Source organism: Parus major, chromosome 2, assembly GCF_001522545.3.
Source record: "Parus major isolate Abel chromosome 2, Parus_major1.1, whole genome shotgun sequence".
Lineage (NCBI taxonomy): Eukaryota > Metazoa > Chordata > Aves > Passeriformes > Paridae > Parus > Parus major.
In genome coordinates this window covers 85,983,835-86,005,191 of record NC_031769.1, presented here as the reverse complement: position 1 = coordinate 86,005,191, position 21,357 = coordinate 85,983,835, and the positions used below count along the sequence as shown (strand labels likewise).

At 36.2% G+C, this 21,357-nt stretch overlaps 1 protein-coding gene across 3 annotated transcripts in view; it reads left to right on the top strand.

Annotated features, from left to right (window-relative positions):
- The window catches only part of TMEM245 (transmembrane protein 245), a 79,267-nt gene that overhangs the window by 16,292 nt on the left and 41,618 nt on the right, over window positions 1-21,357 (top strand). Inside the window, exons 5-11 of one of the 3 annotated variants that reach the window (XM_015618536.3) lie at window positions 1,091-1,315; window positions 5,421-5,590; window positions 10,383-10,406; window positions 15,879-15,983; window positions 17,358-17,440; window positions 19,621-19,711; window positions 20,507-20,605. In XM_015618536.3, coding sequence (XP_015474022.1) covers window positions 1,091-1,315; window positions 5,421-5,590; window positions 10,383-10,406; window positions 15,879-15,983; window positions 17,358-17,440; window positions 19,621-19,711; window positions 20,507-20,605 — 797 coding nt within the window. The remainder of the gene's footprint in view (window positions 1-1,090; window positions 1,316-5,420; window positions 5,591-10,382; window positions 10,407-15,878; window positions 15,984-17,357; window positions 17,441-19,620; window positions 19,712-20,506; window positions 20,606-21,357) is intronic. The other 2 variants (XM_015618537.3, XM_015618538.3) reach the window with 2 other exon arrangements.

Below are 21,357 nucleotides of genomic sequence, written 5' to 3'. Positions count from 1 at the left end.
TATGTACCAGCATATTAAATTGCCTTTTATGCTTCAGCATGGAGTAAATTTTCAGGTTTTCCTGTGTGTGCATTCCTCTGCTATGGCTGCGGACTTTTCTTGAGTAGTGATGTGTGAGAAATGTGTGCATTTTGACAACAATACAGGGCCTCAGTAAAAATGTGCTGGTATTCTCAGGGAGATATTTTACATAGAGTAGCTGGAGATGGATTTGGTGTCATCCAGCAACTGAAAGATTAAATAAATAAATAAATTGCCATATTCTGCATCCAAGAATTTTAATTTAAATATAATATTTTTGCATGAAAAGACCATTGTTTATGTATAGGGTCTTTAACACATCAGTTTACATTTTTGAATTTAATTTCTTGTTTGCTAACTTATGAGTGAGAGACTTACAAAATTTGTTATCCACTAATTGGTGCTTGATGTTACTAATTGTTACACAGAGCAAGGAATTTAGGGTGACAGTGTGAATGCTGCTATGTTTGTGTTGTAAGTGATCTGGAAAAGTAGTAGTGAGACAGTTGTAAGATACAAGCTTTCTTTTCAATATATACTCTGTATTTTTTGTTCTGTTTAAATGAGTTTTGAGCAAATCTAAGATTCCTTTTTGAGTGCTTGATATAAAAAGAAGTGGAAGATTTATTTTAAGACTTCAGATTTCTTTTAGAAGTTAGTTATATTTAGTGTTTTTCATGGTTTTATGCTTCTTTGATAAAACATATTTGGCTAGTAATTTACCTGCAGTGACAGGAGCCCTCTTGGAGGCTGTAGCAACTTTACATCTCTCCTCCTCTCAGCACTGCTTGGCACAGTGATGCAGGATGTGGGAGAGTTTACACAGCCTTGTTCTAGTTTTGAAAATGCAGATCAGTGCCAAGGCTGTCTCAGTCTTTTAGATGAATTAAAAGAAAAAAAACAACCCAAAACAAGCAACAGAAACACAGCCTTCTGCTGCTATCCCTTCCTTCACCCCCACCTTCCAAAAAAAAAAGAGATGTAATTTGGGAATAGAGAATGTATTCTATTTTGTAGTGAATATTAATGTGATAATTTCTACTTCTTTGTTTGCATGTATTTGTTTTAGGAGCAACAGCAGAAGGTGATCAGCCTCGACCTCCACAAGCTTCATCATCTTTCAGCTCCTCCTCTTCATCATCTTCTGGGAACAGACAAAGACCTGAGATTGGATCTTTTCTTAGAAAAAAGAAAACTAGTGATATTTACTTTGTTACTCTTGTGTGGGCGATTGTCATTGTTCAGATCTGGCTGAATTTTTGGATTGTGCAGCTATTGCCAGTGCCTTTTGCAGGTAATAATCCAGTTATTAGAAATGTGTGGCATCATGTTAAATAAAATAGGAGGAAAGGCTTTTAGGCTTGTATGAGTTTTAAATAAAAACTTTTTCAGGACTTATTAAGACAAGATGAACTACAGCTTAAAAAAGGATTGATGTGCACTGTCTATTACCACATAGTGGACAGCTCTGTTAAATTGCTTTGTCTATTGACTGTTGTAGTTACCTGAAATAATACAGTGCCTTACCTTACATAGTCATAATACTTCTGGTTTAGACCAGTTAGTTTTTCTTCCTCCTGATGTCATTTCTCTCATATTGTTGCACCTATAAATGAAGAATATTTTAGCTGTTACTCAGCTGTAAAGTAGAGCTCATGTTAACTTTTAATTTCTGTAAAAAGTGGGTTTCTAGGCTCTGTGGACAAGTCACAAGATAAATTTGGTTCCAATTTTAGCTCTGAGGTTAATTAGCTTTGTTGCTTCACATCTGCATGAATCTCTTCTATATATCAGGTGGAAGAATTGGAGTAGTTATGATACCTATTGAAAGACAGTATTTTAAAACTGGATGCCACTTTTTCCTCTATTCTTTTGGGGGGTGAAAAGGGAAGATGGGAACTCTAGTAGTATGTGTGAACTACTATGAATTGGAAGGCACTCCTTCCCATCCCTCTACTGTAAAGAAAGTGAGTTTCCTAGTTTGCTTGGATTTTCTCTAAACTTCAGTTAAAATGCAACTTTTTAGCATTTTAGTATGGATCAATAGCTACTTGAATGTAGCTGTTTTCTTTTTTACTAAGTGTGGTAGGTTGGCCCCAGCTAGTGGCCAGATACCCTCAGAACCAGTCATTCTCTCAGTGTTTTAATGTGGGCTTATCCATGAACTTCATTCCATTTAGGGAAGTATGGGCTCAGGATTTTCCTTATCCCTAGCTACAGTCCCTCAAGAGGTGCGTGTACCTTCTCCAGCATGGATCCTCTGTGGGCCATGGTCGCTTGGAGTGGTGGTCCTGCTCCACTGTGGAGCACTTCTGCTTCCCTGGCCTTTTCATTACCTCTCTTCCTTTACCTTACCTTCCATTACCCTCTGTTCCTTTTTCCTCTCTAGTCACTTTTTCTGTGTTCCTTCCTCTTCTCCTTGCCCAGGGATTTCTGCCCTTCCTTAGAAAGATTTCCACTGAAGCACCACACCCCTGCCTGGTGGGCTCAGCTTTGCCCAGTGATGGATCTGTTGCAAAGCCACCTGGAACTGTGTCTGGCAAGGCAACCCTTGGGGTCTCTTCCCGTGGAGGCTCCCCCAGAGGCCACCCTGCTACCAAAACCCTGAGATCTGTGCACAGTACACAAAGCTAGTGTAAACCATCTGGAATTTGTGGCTTGAGGTCATCCTTGCAGATTTGAAGGGCTGTGAACTCTGGGGCATGGAAAAAAGAACAGCTGCACCTTTGGCTGTGGCACTGTGGCAGCAGCTAAAGGGTAATGTGATGGCAAGACATATAAATAGCTGAATGCAGGGTAAGAGCAGAGAGGGGTTTGACCTTTGTTTCGTTCCAGTACAGTTATTACAGAATGAACTTCCCAGTTTTGGTTGTCTGGGTGTCATGGGAGATGGCAATCACAAGTGAAAAAGGAATTAGAAAATAAATTATAGACTAATTAGAAGCAGAGCTTATGTGGCTAGTTCATTGAAAAGTCAAGGAGTAACCTAACCACTCTTCAGAAACACCTATGTGTAAGGAGAAAGGGAAGCAGTAGTTTTACAGTTAGACAGCAGTGAATGGTTTTAAGCTTGAGCCACACAAGTCTAGATTAAAGTACACATCTATGAATGACACAGATGAATACTGCTCTTGACAGTCATTAGGTCTAAAATAACTACCCAAACAATAAACTTATGCCAAAAGAGAAATTACTTTTGGGAATATTTGTGACTTGTTGCCTTAGCAGTGACCCTGGGCCATGAAGTGCTTTTTTGAGGTCTATAACTGAATCATCAGAAAAATATTACACATAGGCAGTATAATGATGAACAGAGCCAAATTTAGAACAGTGGATTACATTAAATATCAGAAGGTGAGTGATGATAATCTTCATGGCTAAAAGAGAGGTAATAGTAAAAATACTAGGAAAATAAGAAGGCTAATAAAGCAAGTTTCCTTGCAATGATTCAAGTTTGAAGAGACTAATAACAAGTTGAGGCACTTCCTCAACCTTAAAGAACCTTAAAGAGGATGCTTCTAGTATGTAAAAAAACTCCAAAAAACCTCCCCAAAACTTTAAATAGAAAGGTATTAATTTTACCAGAGTTCCTTATGTTGGTAAAGAGGACTCATACAAAGTAGCATTTAGACTATTAGAAACATCTTGGTACCATTGACATTTTTCCTTGAATGCTTTTGTACTTCAGTTGGAATGAAATGGTCTTTTAAAGTTGCTTAGTGTAGAGGGTGGGAAAATTAGACCATAATTACACCATAAAATGAAAAGGTGAAAGAACTGCTGTGAATTGAAAAGCTTAGCAATGAACCACGTTGTGGAACACTTTTAGCGTTTTGTTCAGTGATTTCAGCCTGGAAATCCTGTTACTGTCTATTTTTAAGATCTTTCATTTACTTCTTTGTCCTGTTGTATCTTTTTATTTTTTTTTTTTTTTTATTTTTAGATGACTGTCTTCAGGTAATTTTCTGCTTCCTACAGATGTTTGGAACTTGTTATTATGCAGAATTTTTCCTGTTTTGCTCACTGCTTTCTAATAACAGTCCTTTAGTTTTTCATCTTTTGTCTCTTTTTAACTTAATATAATTACATCATGCAGTTTGATTGACTGCAGCACCTCCTTTGCAATGAGTGTACAGTCATTTATTTTAGAAGATACTGTGTAAGCACTTACTCTTCAATAATAGTGGAATATTAGAATGCCATTTGAGGTATGTTGTTCACCGTATAAAATGGAAGCCTGCCAGGCTTTTCTGAGCAGCAGTTTGTGTTGTGACCATGAGCTGCATTTTGTCATGCAAAACTTCAGTCTTTAAGTTCAGTGCTATCACTCACACTTTATTTTCTCCTTTTTTGTATGTTTGCTGCTCATTTTAATAGAGAAATTACTGGATTATTCTGTTTCTTCAAGACAATAAATCCCATATTTGCCACATGGTGGTGCCAGAGGGTAAATGAATAAACGTCAGCAAATTGTTGCATTGGCTCTCCAAAGCAAGGCCAAGAACATAAACTATTACACGTGTGGCTGGCAGTGAATAAGCTCTTGTGGAACTTGGATAAATGCCCTGTAGGCAGTAAAGTTAACCTTTTTGGCTGTGTGTGCCGTTTTTCACGTCTCCAAGTAGAAACATGATGTGAATTTTTGATGAGGAAGTGATGTTCTGCCAGCTGCTGTGGAGCTCATGTATGGCAGTAAGTAAAGAATCTGGTTTGGAGAATAGTCACAATAAAAAAAAAAAAATAAATCTAGAAGTAAAGTTATTTGTAGTGACAGGAAGTTCAGTATCCTGTGTTGCCAAGATAAAATGCTACTCTCAAATATTTTTTTTAGCATTTAAAAGCAAAATCTATCAGTACTATTTGAAAAGAAGATTTAAATAGATGCTTCTTGCTGTGGAATTCTTTGTGATGTGGTGTTTCAGTTCTTCAGTTCTTCAGTTCTTCAGTTCTTGAAGGAAAGATACAGTTTAACAACTTAGAAGGCCTAACACTTAAGAATTTAGGCTGAAAATTTTCTTTTATTTGTGAAGTTCTGACTGTGGTACTTTATGTGAAGTCATTTGGTATGGGGTGTGTGTGTGGATATGTATTAAATCCACTGGTCTGGAATCATGGAATGGCATCTTCTTATCCCAGGCCTTACTCAAGTCTGTTAGCTGCATTATTGTGCAGTGTGCAGTCACTTTTCTTATGCTGTCATCTAAGTTCCATGTGGATAAGCGCAGCTGCAAAGCCAGTGAGGAGATTAGTACTAAAACCAATGGAAAATTCCAGAAGTTTTTAATGGGAAATAAGTATTTTCCTTTCTTTTTCATCAATCTTCCAGAATATAATAGGTAAGTAGTCTTGTGCTGCTCCTCTGAAATCTCTGATACTTAATTTCCTTCTTGTCATTACAGTTTGGGCTCTTAAAAAATTCGTGGTTCATTTTGGAGTTTTGAACTTCATGGCAAAGCACTGCAAAAGTTGGTGGCAACTTGTTGAGAATTTTGTTAAGGAACGTCAGGAAGCTCTTGCTCCACGGCCCATCAGAGGACTTGGAAGTGTTATGCTAAAGCTTGACAGTAAGGTATTTCTACTTACTTCCTTAAGCAACTTGAAAGTTTGTTTTATTCTCTGTTCACCATATATGAGATGCTTTAATTCTAAAATAAATGTCTGTCACTAATGGGGATATGTCTTTCACGTGAAACTGTAACTGTTTTATGGTGTATTTTAGATTATGTCTCTTCTGTCACTATTCACACTTAAGCGCACATTTGAATTTGTTGAATGGTTGCATGCAAACCTTGACAGAAGTCACTTTTAAAATGTTGACTCAGCTTTATAAGGTTCCTTATCTGAGTAAGGCAAAGTTTTCACGGTTTAATCACCTTACCTAGTTACAAAGGTTTTGAATTTAAACCTAATGAGCTTTAGTCTGAAGGATAAGATGTTCCTACTTTTGTGAAAATCTAATTAAAAATCAGACCATTGTGTTTGGTAAGTAGGGCCCAAGTTAGTTCAGACATACTTGTCTGTAATGTGTGGAAGCAAAGTTGTTGTACACAGTAGTATGGTGATACAAAAATGAGCTCACTCTGTAAGTGAAGAAATATGTGGGATAAAGTATTGGGGAAATGCCATAGAATAAGGCTTCTGTGTTCCCCTCCTTTCTTCCCCATGCAAAATATGCCTACATTTGCATTGCAAATAGTGTAGGAAACTATATAAAGTTTCTTTCATTAAGAATTAAAAGTTTTCATGTAAACAGATTATTTTGTTTGTAGTAGCTATGGCACTGTGTAAGAATGTGCTTTCTGTAACTGTGTGCTGAAGTATTTTCTGCTCTGGAAAAAGCCATTATCTTAGGACTTCTGTAACTGGAGAGCTGAACCCTGAATCCTGTAAGTACTCTGATACATCAGAGCATCTGTATCTTGGCAGATTGGTCTTACAGTTTATAGCTCTGAATTCCTACAGGAGAGGGAGGAACTTAAGCCTGGATCTAATGGGTGAATGGATGAAAGATCATCAAAAACATTAAATGGCTCTAGGGAGTAAAGTAATAATTTCACAGGGTTCATTGAGGAAGAATTTGAAAAAGGAAAAGCCTTTCATTATACAGCTATAAACACAATAAAGTGGTGTTCCAAGGAAAGTGAAAATTACTAACATGGGGATAAAAACTTACATTATACAAAGCTTTTATAAAAGGATTTTGTTCTGTAAGAAGAAGTCTCTAGACACAATGTTGAATGTATTGTTGTTTCATGAGTTGTCAAGTTTGGTATCCTTGTATTGCATAACTGTATGATACAGTATCCTTCCTAATTTCAGCAAGTCTTTTCTCCTTAAAGATGGTAGGGCTTTAATGTGCAGCAGAACCTCTCTCTCTTCAGCTTAAATGTACTTAAGGTCAGTTTATTTACGTGTTGTTTTTGTCTAAGCAAAAGAATAGTGTTGGCCAACTCATTTCCCCATCTCCCTTCACCCCTCCATTTTTTAGATGACAGCTGTATTCCTCCTGAGTCTGCACTCTGTGTATTAAGCTTTCCCAGACATTACAAGAAGAACACTTGATAATCTGCATGATTCTGTTGTCCTCATTGGTGCCTATTCTAATTCTGTTTCAGCCAGCATTTATCATGGGTGGCTGGGATTATATGTAGTTTTCCAGTGCATATCACACTAATTCCATATATTTTTAGTTCTGTTGGCTCTGCTTTTTCTGTGTATTGTAGGATGATGGATGCATACTATCTCAGAATTTGGGAAGCAATACCACAGACTATTGGCATTTGACATTTTTTGTATGGAAAGGGCAAGACGAGCAAAAATGACATCCTTGCAAGATTTTTTAAGTTGGATTACTGAAAGTTTTGACGTCATAGGCACTGTTGAAGAGGAAGTAAAAAATAACGCAAACACAAAATAGAAATTTGGGGAGTAAATTGTTACAGCTTACCTTTTATGGGTGTGCATGAGAAACCAAGACTGAGGGGTCATTCCCTTTGCAAATAGAAGTTTAGTTTTTAATATTTTGTTTTTAGCTTATTTTCATGGGAGATTAATCTGCTTAGGGTTTTTGTTTGGTTTGGTTTTTTTGTTGGTATGCTAAGTTAATTGGAAACGGAATCTTAGCATCAGGATGTATTGGGACTCTTAGCTAAGAACAACAAGCCATTAACAAGGTCTGTTTCACACAAATACTTAATGGTACTATTTGGGCTGGAAAACATGGTATGCCCAATTAGGATATAGCTCCAGATTTGAGTGAAATGTAGTAAGAATGAGGAACATATCTTAGAGTGGCATGTCTTTTTCCCAAACAAATTTTAGGAGGCTAATGTAGATAGTCTGAAGAATAATCCACTGTGAGAAATGGGTGGGTAGTGCTCATGCATGCAAATCTGAACTTTACTGATTATATCCATTTTGAAACAAAACCATCAAGAATAGAACTGCTTCTCTTCTTTAACAATTCTCATTTACCCCTGGTTATCCTGGGAGTGCGGAGAAATTTGAAATGAGAGAAATTATGGCCAAGAGAAGAGAAAGGGCATTGCATTTTCTTCATTCAGTCTATGTCTGAATGTGTCTCCTTTAAATATGGACTATGCAAATTGGATGTCATTACTGTATTCTTTAGTCTGTGGCTGTGCATTTACCTTATGGAGAGTCAACAGACAGCAGTTCAGATGTGAGAGATTTCTTGGAGGAGAGAGTATGGAGGCTTCTGTTGTCAGCCACCAAACCACACTAATTGATAGGGTATTATGTGCGTTCTTATCAACAGTAGAAAATTGATAATTTACTGTTTTGGGTTTTTTTTATTTTGAAGAAGGTTGTTGTCTTATATATGGTAACTGCAGTTTGATTGTAGAAATTGTGAGGGAGTTTAGTAGCATTGGCGGTGGCTCAGCTGCATGCACTAGACTTTTACTTGTTAGAACGTACTAATATTTTACATGCATGCTTTCTGATTTACTTGAATGAATCATGTAGTTGTTATATGTTTTTTCCAGGTATAGTGCACTAGAATTTTATATGTGGATTGTTTAGTCTGTTTGGATTTTGGGTAAAGTCAGCTTCTATTTCTTCTGGTACCAAGTTCAGCGCATAGTTTAACCAAGCACAGAAAACAAGCAGAGTCTCTGCCAGTACTTATATTATTATAGAAAATACTTTCATAGACATGTAAGATCTTAGATTAATAGTTTTCCAATAAAATACCAGAAAAGTGGCTGTAGACTTAATAATTTTGGACTTGAAGATTAGAATTAAGCTGTAGCCTATTTTCAAATGTAGGTTGATTACATTTGTAGAACTACCTTAAACATCAGTAGTGGTAAGCTGGTAGGTGGGTAGAACCTCACAGGTATTGTCTTAAACATTTATAAAAAATATTGTTGTTTTGGACATACTATGTTCCTAATTACTGTATCTATCACCCAATTCCCAGAGGCTGAAATTATAGAAAAATACCAAAGACTTCCTTTCTCATTCTGCTAAAATCTTAGGGCTCATTTGTTGTATTTTGTAATACAGTGGAGCAATACAGCCATGAGATGTAAGTTTTTTCAAAAATGAACCTCATTTACAGATAGTAGGTTTTGAAGTGCAGAAGTAAAGTTAAAAGTATGTAATTGAATCAGAAAACAACTTCCCCTTTTTTACAGATCAGTTATTCCATATGTGAAGAGGTAAAAATAGAAACAAATTCTACAGTGTCAGTTTGAAGATTTTGAAGCTTTTAATTTGTTTTCTCTAACTGTGACTCTCCATGGGTAGCAAAAGCTAGTAAATGTGGGTGCTTTGTGACATATTTTGTTTTCATTTTTCCTGTTCGTGTTTCTTTGTAAATCTGCTTCTAACTTAATCAGCATTATGAGATTTTTGTAAGTTTGAAATATTCTTACCTTTTTTTACATTGGGAGCTAATGTAATTTCTGGGAGCTGGTGAACATGCTAGATTTACTGAGAATTCAATGGTCCTGTTTTCAGGGAGAAGCAAGCCTAATCTCTAGCAGATGAATAACAACATAAAAGCTCTTCACTGTTGTGATTATGCTACTAATTGGTTAGTAATGGTTAGAATTAAGAGTATAGTCCTACATAAACTAGGTTCTAAAACAGGTATGCTTTAGCATGTGGATGAGCATCAGTAAAGAAAAGTAACTTAGTGCAAAAGGAGAAATTGACTGTTGAGAAGTGCAAGAAGAATTACATGAAATCTGTACATTAATATGATCTACAATTTGCTGTTGTGTGTATATCAGACTTAATTATGTATTTGATGTTGTGCCATTGAATATGAACGCTTTAATATGAATGTGATACCACAAAAACATAAGAAATCTGTTCAACAATACAACACAGTACTTTCCTACAGGAGAGGGAGGAACTTAAGCCTGGATATGAAATGCATAGAATGGAAATATTTGAATGCCTGGATGGGAGTATTAATGCCATAAACAAGTACCTCATGTTAAGATTTGGTGTTTTGCTGAAATAACCTTCTCAGAGTACAAGTCCTGCTCTGAAATCTGTTGGTAGCTCTCAGTATAATTAAACTGGAATTGTCCAAATGTGCTGATAGCTCTGTTAATACCATTAAAGTTGTTCATATTTGTTATATCCCTCCTTGTTTCAAAAGTGCATGTTAATAGTAAAACCCAGGTTCTTGCATTAGAATTTGTTATGATCTTTTCTTCCTATTGCAATTTACCTTTGTGTCTAGAACAATTTCATTTTCATTCTGTGGATGACTTTGCCTGCCTCTCATTGCTTTTTTTCCCCTATTACTGCATTTTTCAATAATTTTCCACTGTATTGTGTTTTTTTCCCCTTTTCTTCCATCTCCCCCTGCCACTGACAAGCTGTGGCACTGGCTTAATAAGAAGGTAAATAAACAGAAAAATTGTGATTCCAACTAATGGATTCTTTGGTTTTGGGGAGTTTGATTTTTTCTATAATTACTTTTTTTTTTTATTTTGCAGCATGAACACTCCTTAACATGCCTTGCTTCATACAGATTTCTCTCTCAAATGCCTCTTTTCCAGCTCTTGGTATAAGCTACTGAAGGTCATATAATTGTCTGATCTCTTCTACTCCAGTGAATGCACACAGTTGAATGTTTAGCACAGCAGAGTATTGCATTATCTTTTCTATGGGGGTAGAGTGATTTAGGAGCACTTTTATTTAAGAATAGTTGATCTCCACCTGGTCCCCACTTGTACACCTAACAAAACCAGTTCTCTCCCAGTCTGGAGAGCTGTTCTCTGCTCAGAGAAAGCATCAGTTAACTGAATTACATGGGGAGTGGCAAGGGTGTGAAGCACAGTTGTATAGCTGTAAATGCTTGCAGAAGTAAATGCATGGACTGGTTTCAGTGAGTGCTGTCAATCTTTTACTTTTGAAGTGCCAAACTTGCCTGTGTACACAGGCATAGTATGTAGTGTACCAGGAGTGAATGCATATAAAACTAGACTTTGCAGGGCCTCAGAACTGCTGAGTTTTAACAAGTCTGAAGGGAATATAAAGGCTAGTTAAAAAAAAAAAATAAATAAATTAGTATAGCTAAAACATTTTTTCCTGTTGTGTGGCTTTTAAAAGTGTGTGATATGTTTTCATGATTCAGTTATAACTGTCCATGAAGACGAGCATTTTTAATGTTCTTTTGCCATTGACTGTATTTCTCCTGTTTTAAAGTTAAATTTTTATTTCCCAGCTTTGAAATTTTTATCTTATGTGAGTGACTTGTGGTTAGTAAATAAGTGCAATCATAACCTGTCATAATTTTTTTTTTCTTAGATACTGTTCTGTTAGCAGAGTTCAGGTGAAGAGCTGAGTTTGGTGAGCCACAAGAGAAAGTGTAGTCTCAACTGCTTTTTTTCTGGCTAAGAATTTTTCATTTTTGTTGAAAATTCATATGAGTAGAATGGGTTTTTTTCTTTAATACTGGTAGGCTGTAAGAACAATTTAACTGTAATAGCTTTAAATGCTAAAATGTCTGGATTTCATTTTTAGTTTAGAAATTTACCTTATTTGGCAAAACCATGTGGATGCAGTTTCTTAACAGAGTGTGTTCTTTTAGTTCCTTGGAGTTATCTTTGAAAACTGTCTGTTTAGTTTACAGTTTCATAAGTAGAAATCCTGAAAGCCCTATAGTATTACATACAAGGTTGACTTCTGTGCTTGAACATGCAGTAATAATATTATAATCAAGATTTTTTTAAAAAATGAAAAAATATACAACTAGTGGGTTCATTTTGTTGTGTGTAGTGTTCTGGTGATTTTTTTAAAAATTAAAAAAAATGTCACACTCTACCAGAGTCAATAAAGGGGGTAAAAGCTGTACTGCAGAACACTAGTTTCAGTTAAAAGGTGATTCCTTTTCTGCCTTTCTCCTTTTTGCCTGTCTTTGAAGGGAAGTACTTCACAGACCACAAAGATAAATTTCTGATAATCCAGCAAGAAATTAAAAATCAAATGGATATGGCAGAGTTTGAAAGGATGGTTGATTATGACTGCTAGTGATAAACCTTGGCTTTTTAATTCCTGTTCTTGGTATATATAGCCCAAAATATAGACTAGATTCAGTTAGTCCAGCATAATTTGTTCTTAATAACATTGTCTATGTCAGGAGTCTTTAGAAGGAATTGCTAAATTCTTCTGTTGCTTTTGGAGGGATACTGGTGCAGGTAGACTTGAGACCTCACACAGACTGTTCTCTACCTTTTCTAGCTTAACTACTTGGCTGACTCATTTCAGCATAACTTTGGGATGTGTTCTGGTTACAGACTTCCCCTTATTCTCTACCATTAATGAGATGGTATCCTCAAATATTAATTAACTAAAGAGAAATGAGAAGTCTAAGGAATGTCTTTTACAAAAATCTTCATAAATAGCAGAGCTGTTTACAGAAAAAAATAAAAGTCCATGTTGTTAATTTTATGTAGACTTAATAAAAAATGAAGTAGATGCCTCGGTGTGCTTTGCTCTTTGGGTAATGTAGTAAATTAAACATACTAGAAAAACTACTGAAGGCTATGCAGTATGAAACCTGCAAATATTAATTCATAGATGATGTATCATATTGCATAACATGAAGAACCTGTCTAGATAGCAGGATTTCTGATTTTTAAGTATTGACTGTAGTTCTGTTACAGCTTAGCGTAATACGGTTTGTGTCATCATCCAAAAGTTGAAAGAGGGTGTACTTGCAAATTATTGAGGAGCTTTCTAATAGGATGTAACTCAATCATAAAAAGCCTTTTCAGAGTGAGCTAAATTAAAATAAAAACCTTGATAACCTTTCCTTTCAAAATTGTGACAATTAAAGATAGTTTTTTGTGGACAGTCTATCACAGATCAGTAACATTTCAGTTTGGTTTTACAAGTGTGACCTTCTGTAGCTTAGGAGCCTGGCTTTTCTTTACCTTTGCATAATCTCAGATGTTGTGGCAGCCTCAGCTTTCTGCTGTTGACTAACCTTTAGATGAAAAGCTTGGAACCAAATATAAAACTTCATGACCTCTGGCTAATGAATGCATTTAGTCAGTACATGTTTGTCTCTGTGCATGCCCATGGTTTACAGGAAGGGTGTAAAGGGAGGTCCGGCAGGGTTGGGGTAAGAGTGAAGTCTGGACCTGATTCGGTGATAAGTACAACCACACAAGCATTTAACAGTGCAGCTTCCCTGCAGTGAGTGTCATATCTGCACCTATGCATTTTTTAACCTGAGTGTGAAAAGGTGAGGGATTGATAAGGAGGTATGGTGGGTTAATGCAGGGGAAGGAAGTATGTCTTAATAGAAGAAAAAAAAAAAGTAAATATAGCCTTAAGTGAATGTTGTCAATCTGCTTTTATTTGTACAACACTCAGTCCAATCCAGTCTTCTGCTGTGATATATCTGTACCACTTACATAACTTGGATCCCCTTAAGTCTGTGTTGAGAGATGAAATTGCAATACCTATAGGCTTGCCAAAGCTAAAGGCAAAATCCTTTCATCAGGCTTCCTTGGGCTACCTGCCTGAGTAAATAGAGACAAGGTGGGCTTGCATGGCTGAGGTTGCTGCTGGTACCAGTACATCATCAGTGCTGCCATGACATAACTAACTAGATTAAAGGTAATCCAGGATTCATGTGCACTGCAGCTGCACCTTTGTGGTAGTCCGGTCATATCTGAACCCTCAGCATGAATTTCCAGGAAAGATACCTTGTCCATCATGTGCCATCTCGGAGAGAGTCCTCATCCTTGTCTTTTGGAGCTTGACATTCCAGTAGTTGGTCAAATATCTAAAGCATTCAACCTCACCTCCACTGAGATTTCACCTGTTGGATACCACTCACACAATCACTGAGCCTAGCATTTTTGGAAATCTCTGACAGTACTTCCAGTTAAATGGATTCAGTGAATCTGATTAAGGTGCTACATGTAAGACTACTGGATTTCTTTTAACTCTGACTTAGAAAGTAAATAGCAGTTTGAACTTCATCTGAAATGACAAGGGCAGCTTTAATTTTTAATAGCTTTGTTTTGACGTCCACGCTATAAAATTTTCTTTCCCTGCTTATCCAGTGGTGTTTTCTTGGTAATAGTTTTTGTTTCTGTCCTTTGAAACAAGGACTTTGATTTCTTGCTTCTCTTGCATAATCATTAGATGTACATGAGGCTTGGAAGGACACAGAAAATCCCATTTCAGTCTTCTTTCCCAAGAGGTAACCCCTATATATACACCAGATATATGCCCTATGCAGGAGATACTCAAAGTTTTTCAGAGAGCTGCAGTACTGCTGCAGGCAGGTCACCTCCCTCCAGCACTGGCAATGCATTTCTGATGGCTGAAATATTTTAGCAATGCTGAAAACCAAACTTAGGTTAAAAATACCTAAGACAAAAGATTTTTCACGCTCCCTCATGTTTTCTGAGTTCCTTTCTGCAGTTCTTAATGTAGTGCAGACTTTGTTACAAGAACTTAGTTAATTTAGATCAAACGAGGAGCTGGTTGTAAAAGCTTGAAGTTCAGAAATAATTACTTGATGTACATAAAGTGCTCAGATGCTACCAGATGAACACACACACAAAAAATCCTTACTTTTTTCAAATAGGAGATCTAACTTCAGTGTTGACCAATTTAATCATCACACAGCAGTCTGAGAGGTTCATTGTTCCTGGGTCAATTTCATGTGTAGTGATAGGGTAAATAATGAAGAAAAAACTAATGTAAACCATTAGCATGCATATTAGTAGTATTATAAGATCTCTAACTAAAAAATTACCAACTTAATTGTTAAATATATAAAGTGTACTTGAAATTATTTGTGCTTTCTACACATTGGCTTTGACCTCAGTTCTCGTAAATCACAAATTTTACAATTGTGCTGTTGCTTTTTCCTTTAGTAATGCCAAATGGAGTAGAAATAGACCTGGTATTTGAACCATAGGAGCTAGAAAAATGTATTTGGTCATGCTTGCATGTGCTTTCACGGCTTTTTATGTAAATAGTCAATTTGTGTATGAGGTGAAGCTCAGCTTGCACTGTTCCAGAGCACTCTGCAAAGTCGTGTGACTGAGCAGTTTCAATGTTTTGAATGACATTATCGGAATTTCTCTACTCAAATGTGGTTTCACCATTTGCTTATGGACATGTATAGATAGAATGGGCCATTTTGTAAACTGACAGAACAACAAACGTGCCTGTTTCCTGTATCGGTCAGTTTAGCTGATGCATGCTTAATGCTGAGCATCCTCCCGAGACTGGAAGTGGATAGAAACAGTTGGTGCTGAATAATTGGCCTGATATTCAATAATGTAGAACCCCACCTGTCCCGTTTCAGTTCAGAAGGTGATGAGACAGCTTTAAAAATTTTATTACTTGCAAAAATACCTCATTTGTCATTTAGATGGCTCTTAGCTATTCAAATCTGAAAGTTACGGTTTTGCTTTAAAGTATACCTTGATTGCTTTGAAGTCCTGCGCAGACAGCATCTGTAAGTTTCAAAGTTGCTGAAGGACAAGAAACAAAGACAAATTTCTGGGTTCTAGCTGACATGAATGTCTTCTTTAGGTGCTTTTCTAGGTCTAGTAAGTAACTGTCGAATTACTGCTTGCTTTGCAGAGAGCTTGCCATGTTGTGTGGTAATGTGTACATATTTTTTTGCAAAATCACATCATACCATGACCTTAATCATGCTAACATTGCTTGTTAATTGTTCATTTCCAAGCTTGGGCATAAATGCTGTTCAATTAGAGCCTGATTTTGTACTGTGATTGTAAATAAAAATAACAATACTGTCGCCTAACATACAGCATTGCTTTCCTTAAAGATTGATTTATGTGCTATAATTTGTTCTTTTTTTTTCTGCACAGATTATCGTGTGGTTGGAGAAAATGCTAGATAAAATAATCAGCATTTTCATAATATTTTTACTGGTGATAGGAACTCTTCTGCTAGCTCTTCTCCTTACTGCAAAGGTACAGTGTGCTAACAAATAAAATCATAGAGCTCATTTTAGTTGCTGATGAAGGTTCCTGATACTTGTACAAGATTTTATAGCTTAAAGTATTTTTCTAAATGTTTAGGAAATAATTGCTCTGCAGTTGAACTGGTAACAATTCCAAGACTATAATATATAGAAAAAATATATAAAAATCCCAGTATTTATATTTATTTGTATTTCTCTGGTTTTTGCCTATATTACATGGCTAATATGTAGACATTTGGAAAGACAAAATTTATTCTAGTAAACGAATTACTAGCTTATGTATTACAGGAACAGATTGGTTTTGCATCCTGTTGACACTGTCCTTGTCAGCAGAAGAACCACTTCAAATTTTTTTCTCTTTTATTTACCTCACATCAGAAACATTTGCAAAATAATTATGGTGTGTTTGTCAACTTTTTTGTCCAATTGCCTGTAATAACCTCATGGTATCTTTTTCTGAGTTAAATGTACTGAGATTCATGATCAGGTATTCTCTGAAATTGATTTTTGGTTTATGGTTGAATTTGGATGGGTTTTTGTTTGCTCACCAGAAGAGGTCACTCATGTACTTTTTTTCCCTTTTTCCTTAATGGAGCTGTATTCATACTTGAAACAGTCAATGGAGACTGAATGCTTGACTTGAATACAGTTAGAGAACAAAGATCAGTGGGTTCTGATGTCAAAAATGTAGGCATATGTAATGTTGAAAACTTAAAGTTGAAGACTTAAGAAGTTGCACAAACATTCCTGACTAAATCTCCCGTATATTCATAAAAGGACTTTTAAGATATTTATAAAAGGTGTATTTTAGCATTCTTGCTGAAGACTTTGTTTGGTCAGGCATTTCATAGCAGGGCTGGTCATATTAGAGCTAAGTATTGATTAATTTTTACACTTCTTTGATCCATGTTATATCAGATATACCAAAAAGGTATATCTGAAACTTTGTATTTTATTATTGTTAATATTTAGTATTAAATTATATATAGTTAATATTTAATATTAACTTTGTATGTAGTGCTTCTCTTTTCAGCACTGCTGTTAGTGTTGAATCTTTTTCCTCTGATGTGATAAAGTTTAAATTTCCATTTGCTATTACTAGTGACCAGAATTTATTATTGTATTACTAGGTGCTTCTTGTGTTAATGAAACTTCTTTGTTCATAGCAGGTTGTTTGCACTGGAAGACTTATTCTTCAAATGTACAAACTGGTCACTGTTCCCCTTCTCACCTTCCCCCACCCTCTTCCTTCCAATCCCACTCCCCCTCCTCCTCCCCACCAAAAAAACAAGAATTATTTCAGAATCTAGGAAGAGTTGTAGTTTGCATTGCATAACATTTCTCCTCTCTCTCTTTAAATTAGGTACATCAAGAGAGCGTTCACATGATTCAAGTCACAAGCAGCTTGATCAATGAGACAGTAGCCAGTCACCCAGAATGGGCAAAGTAAGAATGCTGAAGTTAAGCGAATAGTATAGGGTGGATGAACAAGCTTCCAGGTGCTCTTATGCTTAGTTTTTAATTTAAAACATCCCCTAGGTGAACAGAAATGTGGGTGTCTCTCTCAGGCAGTTTACTGAGTTTACAGTTTCGCTGTAAAAGCTAAACTCTCAGACAGCAGGGATCTTTACGCATCACTCTGGGGGCCTGTCAATGTACTATCTGATTTGAGGGCTGGTTGGATTTTGGTGGTAAAGAGCAGCTGTATGAACTTTTCTAGCTACAGTTGTGGAAGAGAAACTTGTATAGTGCAGAGAATAAGGAGATCTGTATTTTTTCCCTTTCTCCTATGAAGGAAAAGTGCTCTCACTTTCTAGAGCACGCTTGCTCCAGAAAGTTTCAAGATAAAGTTAAATTATTTTTTAAATGTAGGGAGATGTATGTGGAGTGCATTTGAAGGAACAGGAGTTGAAGACATTGTTCCTAGAGTGAACCAAAGAAAAGTTCAAGGGTGGAAAGAATGGTGGATGGGAGGAGTGAGGTGTGAATCAGTTGGGCAGGCCATTTCTGTGAAGAGTAGATGTGTATAGTGTGGACTGTGAGAAGTCTGTAGGGTTTAGTCTCTGTAATGACTAAGGTAAGCACCAAGACAAGTAGCGAGGCAGAGAGAAGGTTTTGAGAGAAATGCATCTACAGGAAACATGGGCACACTGGTGAGCAAAGGAGTCATTGCATGAACATCAGAGGGGGAATAGGTGAAACTGAAAAGTGTGATTTTAAGGGGAGCATGCACCAGATGGCTATCATTCTGCTTCAGCTAAACAGACATTGGGCAAATATGAGATACCAATTTAATGCCATCAAAAAAAGATCTCTCCACAATAAGAATGCTTGTCTCTTTCAAGGTCACATTCTAAATAAAAGTGATGGTGTTTTAAGAAGGTTGAAAGAAAGCAGATGCTATATTATAAGAGCAAAACAATTTTTTCAAAAACAGCACTAAAAGGATATAGTTAATAACCACTGTAGTAATATACATGCTTTAGCACTACTAAAGTAATCACATTCATGAAAACAGAAGCACTTAAAGCACTTGGGTTTATTCTTTCATGGCATCTCCTGTGTTATTTGGCCTTTCTGTTTTGTAAGATGGAAATAAGTGGGACTAATGAAGGTGGAAATTTGGCTGTCAGAAGCTTACTTACATAATGAAACTGCTGGAGCACTAGTTAAATAATTTGCAGAATTCTCATGTAACTTTTTACTTCCAGTGTTTGCATCCAAATTTGAAGTATCCATAACACTATATTTTAGTTCATTAAGGGTAAGAATACCTCTTGCCAAGTCCATGAGCCTTTACTAGCTTTCAGAGCTTGATGCTCTTATTGTGTTTAGAGGTGAGTGACAGAAATGTCTTGCAATTCCAATCCGGAACATTTCTGAAGCGTTATATGAACAGAAGAGCTTCCATGTTGATCTTCAGTCAGGTGAACAAATACAGCAGTTCCATTTCCTGAATGCTTTCATTTTGTTTTGGAAGGGCTCCATCAAGTGCCATTGAATCAAGATGTAAAAAGAAAGTCAAAGCAGAGATTGTGTGCCCTGTATTCACAAGTGGTGAAATGCTGGCAACTCAGTAGGCTACATTGTTTGAAAGTGATGTGAGTCCCTGAAGAAATTCACAAGCAGGTGGTTTGGTGAGGACTTAGAAATAGCTGATATCCAAACCTTTTGTCAGCTGGTTGCTTTTTCATGGAAACTATGTTAACTAGTTACATTCAACTTGTAATTCAAAAGGTTGTTTGCAGGTAGATGGGACAGCTTCATACAGTGTTTTCAGGAAACTCTGAGGAAAAAAAAAAAAGAATGTCATGTGAATAGCACACATACAGATTGAAGAGCAGGTCTCTTTTGAAAAAGTTGAGATATCAGTTCCATAAAGGTTTCAGAAGCCTTGGAGGATTTTAAATGCAATGACATGCCCTGGATTTAACTGTGCTTTGCTTATGGGAAAATCTGTTCCTTGATATGTAGAAGGAAACATTCAAGTTGTGATAAGTTTGTATGTATTTAATTGTAATGATTTGTTGTTTCAGAAGGTTAATTTGGCATGTGTTTTGGGTGTAATGAAGTGGGTATAATATATAGCAGTTAACTTTGTTTTCCCTCTTTAAAATCCCCCGCAGCTGGCTCCCAGAAGCTCAGGTCATTCAGAAGGCGCTCAATTCTGCAGCTAACAACGTATACCAGTATGGCCGAGAATGGATCACACACAAGGTAAGGGTGAGCTGTGAAGAAACTCCAGTTCTTTGGGGATTTTTTTCATTTCTTGTATTTCCTAAAAGTAAAAAGAAATAAAAATAAATTTGTCAGTAGTTCTTTTCCATGTATTTAACCATTTTATTGACAGATCTATTCTTTCCACTCTGGTTTGGGACTTTTGAAGGAAGAGTGGGAGCGATTTCAGTAGTCTTTTCTGTTCAGAGGATAGTTTCTTTTTAAGAACTGAAGAATCTGTCATCATTCTAATGATTTCCAGTGAAAATGCATCAAATAAAATAGAGTAATTTTTTTTTTAACTGGCTTTAGGTGTCCTAGTGTAGACAATATAGACTTCTGTTGTGACCACTGCCCCTCCCTCTCTAATTTCTGTGTGGGCTGGGTGTGGTACACTGCACATTTTTTTAATCCTCACTTGTGTAGTTAAGCTAACTTTCTTCAGATGAAGTTGACAGGAATTTTATTTATATATTTGACATCTAGCGTACATCTCAAATGATTTTAAATATTTACTTCAAAGATATGATCAAGGATTTTGGATTAAGCATTTTAGAGACAGCATTTGTTTCTCAGAGCAGAAAGAAGTCCTTAGTGCAGCAGAATGTTTTTTAGCGAAGTCTTTGTATCGTGAACCATGTTGTCTGAGGTGTGTATTTCATACTGATAATAATTTTTCTATTAACTTGGTTTGAAATGTGCCTTTACAGACAGTCTTATGTTATTCATCAAGCTTCATCAGTGGGTGCCTGCTTTGTTCTGTCCTGTATAATAAAAGATTTTTATGTATTTTAGCTCCATAAGATTTTAGGAGAAAAAGTAAATAACACTGCTGTGATTGAAAAGCAAGTGCTGGAGCTCTGGGACAGGCTTTATCACTCTTGGTTTGTGAAGGTGGGTAACTTATTTAAACGGTATTCATATAAACTATCACTTAGTACTCTGAGATAATTATGCTAAGTATGCATTTCTGAGGAAGAGATTACCAGAAAGCTGGAAGGTTGAGTAAAGGTCAGTAAAAAGAAGGTAAAAATTTCAAGGTAAAATTTTCAAGTGTGTAAGACACTTCCTTCTAGAGTCACAGTTTTAGTATAGCCAGAGCTGTGGCCTACACCTAAGTAGTTAAGTGTGTTTTTGTGTGTGCCATGTTACAGTTTTTTTCACTTCTTATAATTAGTATTTCATAGTTTAGCACTTTCTGCTGAATTTTTTTGTTGTTGAGGTCTTGGGAAAAGGCAGCTGGTCTTCTGCATGATTTGTGTAACTGTTATTAATTTGAAATTGTGAGAAAGTAATTGTCCTCTCGTTAAGTTTCTTACAGTGCTTTTTTGCAGCCATCTTATAATGGGCTCTGTACACTGAATCCTGAAAAGTTCCTAAGAGTTAAATCATTGTTATGCTGACAATGATGTTGCCTTTTAAAGGATAAAGCAATTCTTTAGCTGTTGTGCAATGGAAATACCAAGTCCAGAAGTCATATTCCTGAAATACTTCTGTATATTTAAGTGACTGCAATTATATTAACACATTTCTTTATGCAGTTATTCTTCAAATACGTCTAAAGTTCCAAGAAGACCTCTGCATTAAAGAAATAACAGTTTTGGTATAGAACTAGATGAACAGATGATGGGTCTCCATACAGTTTA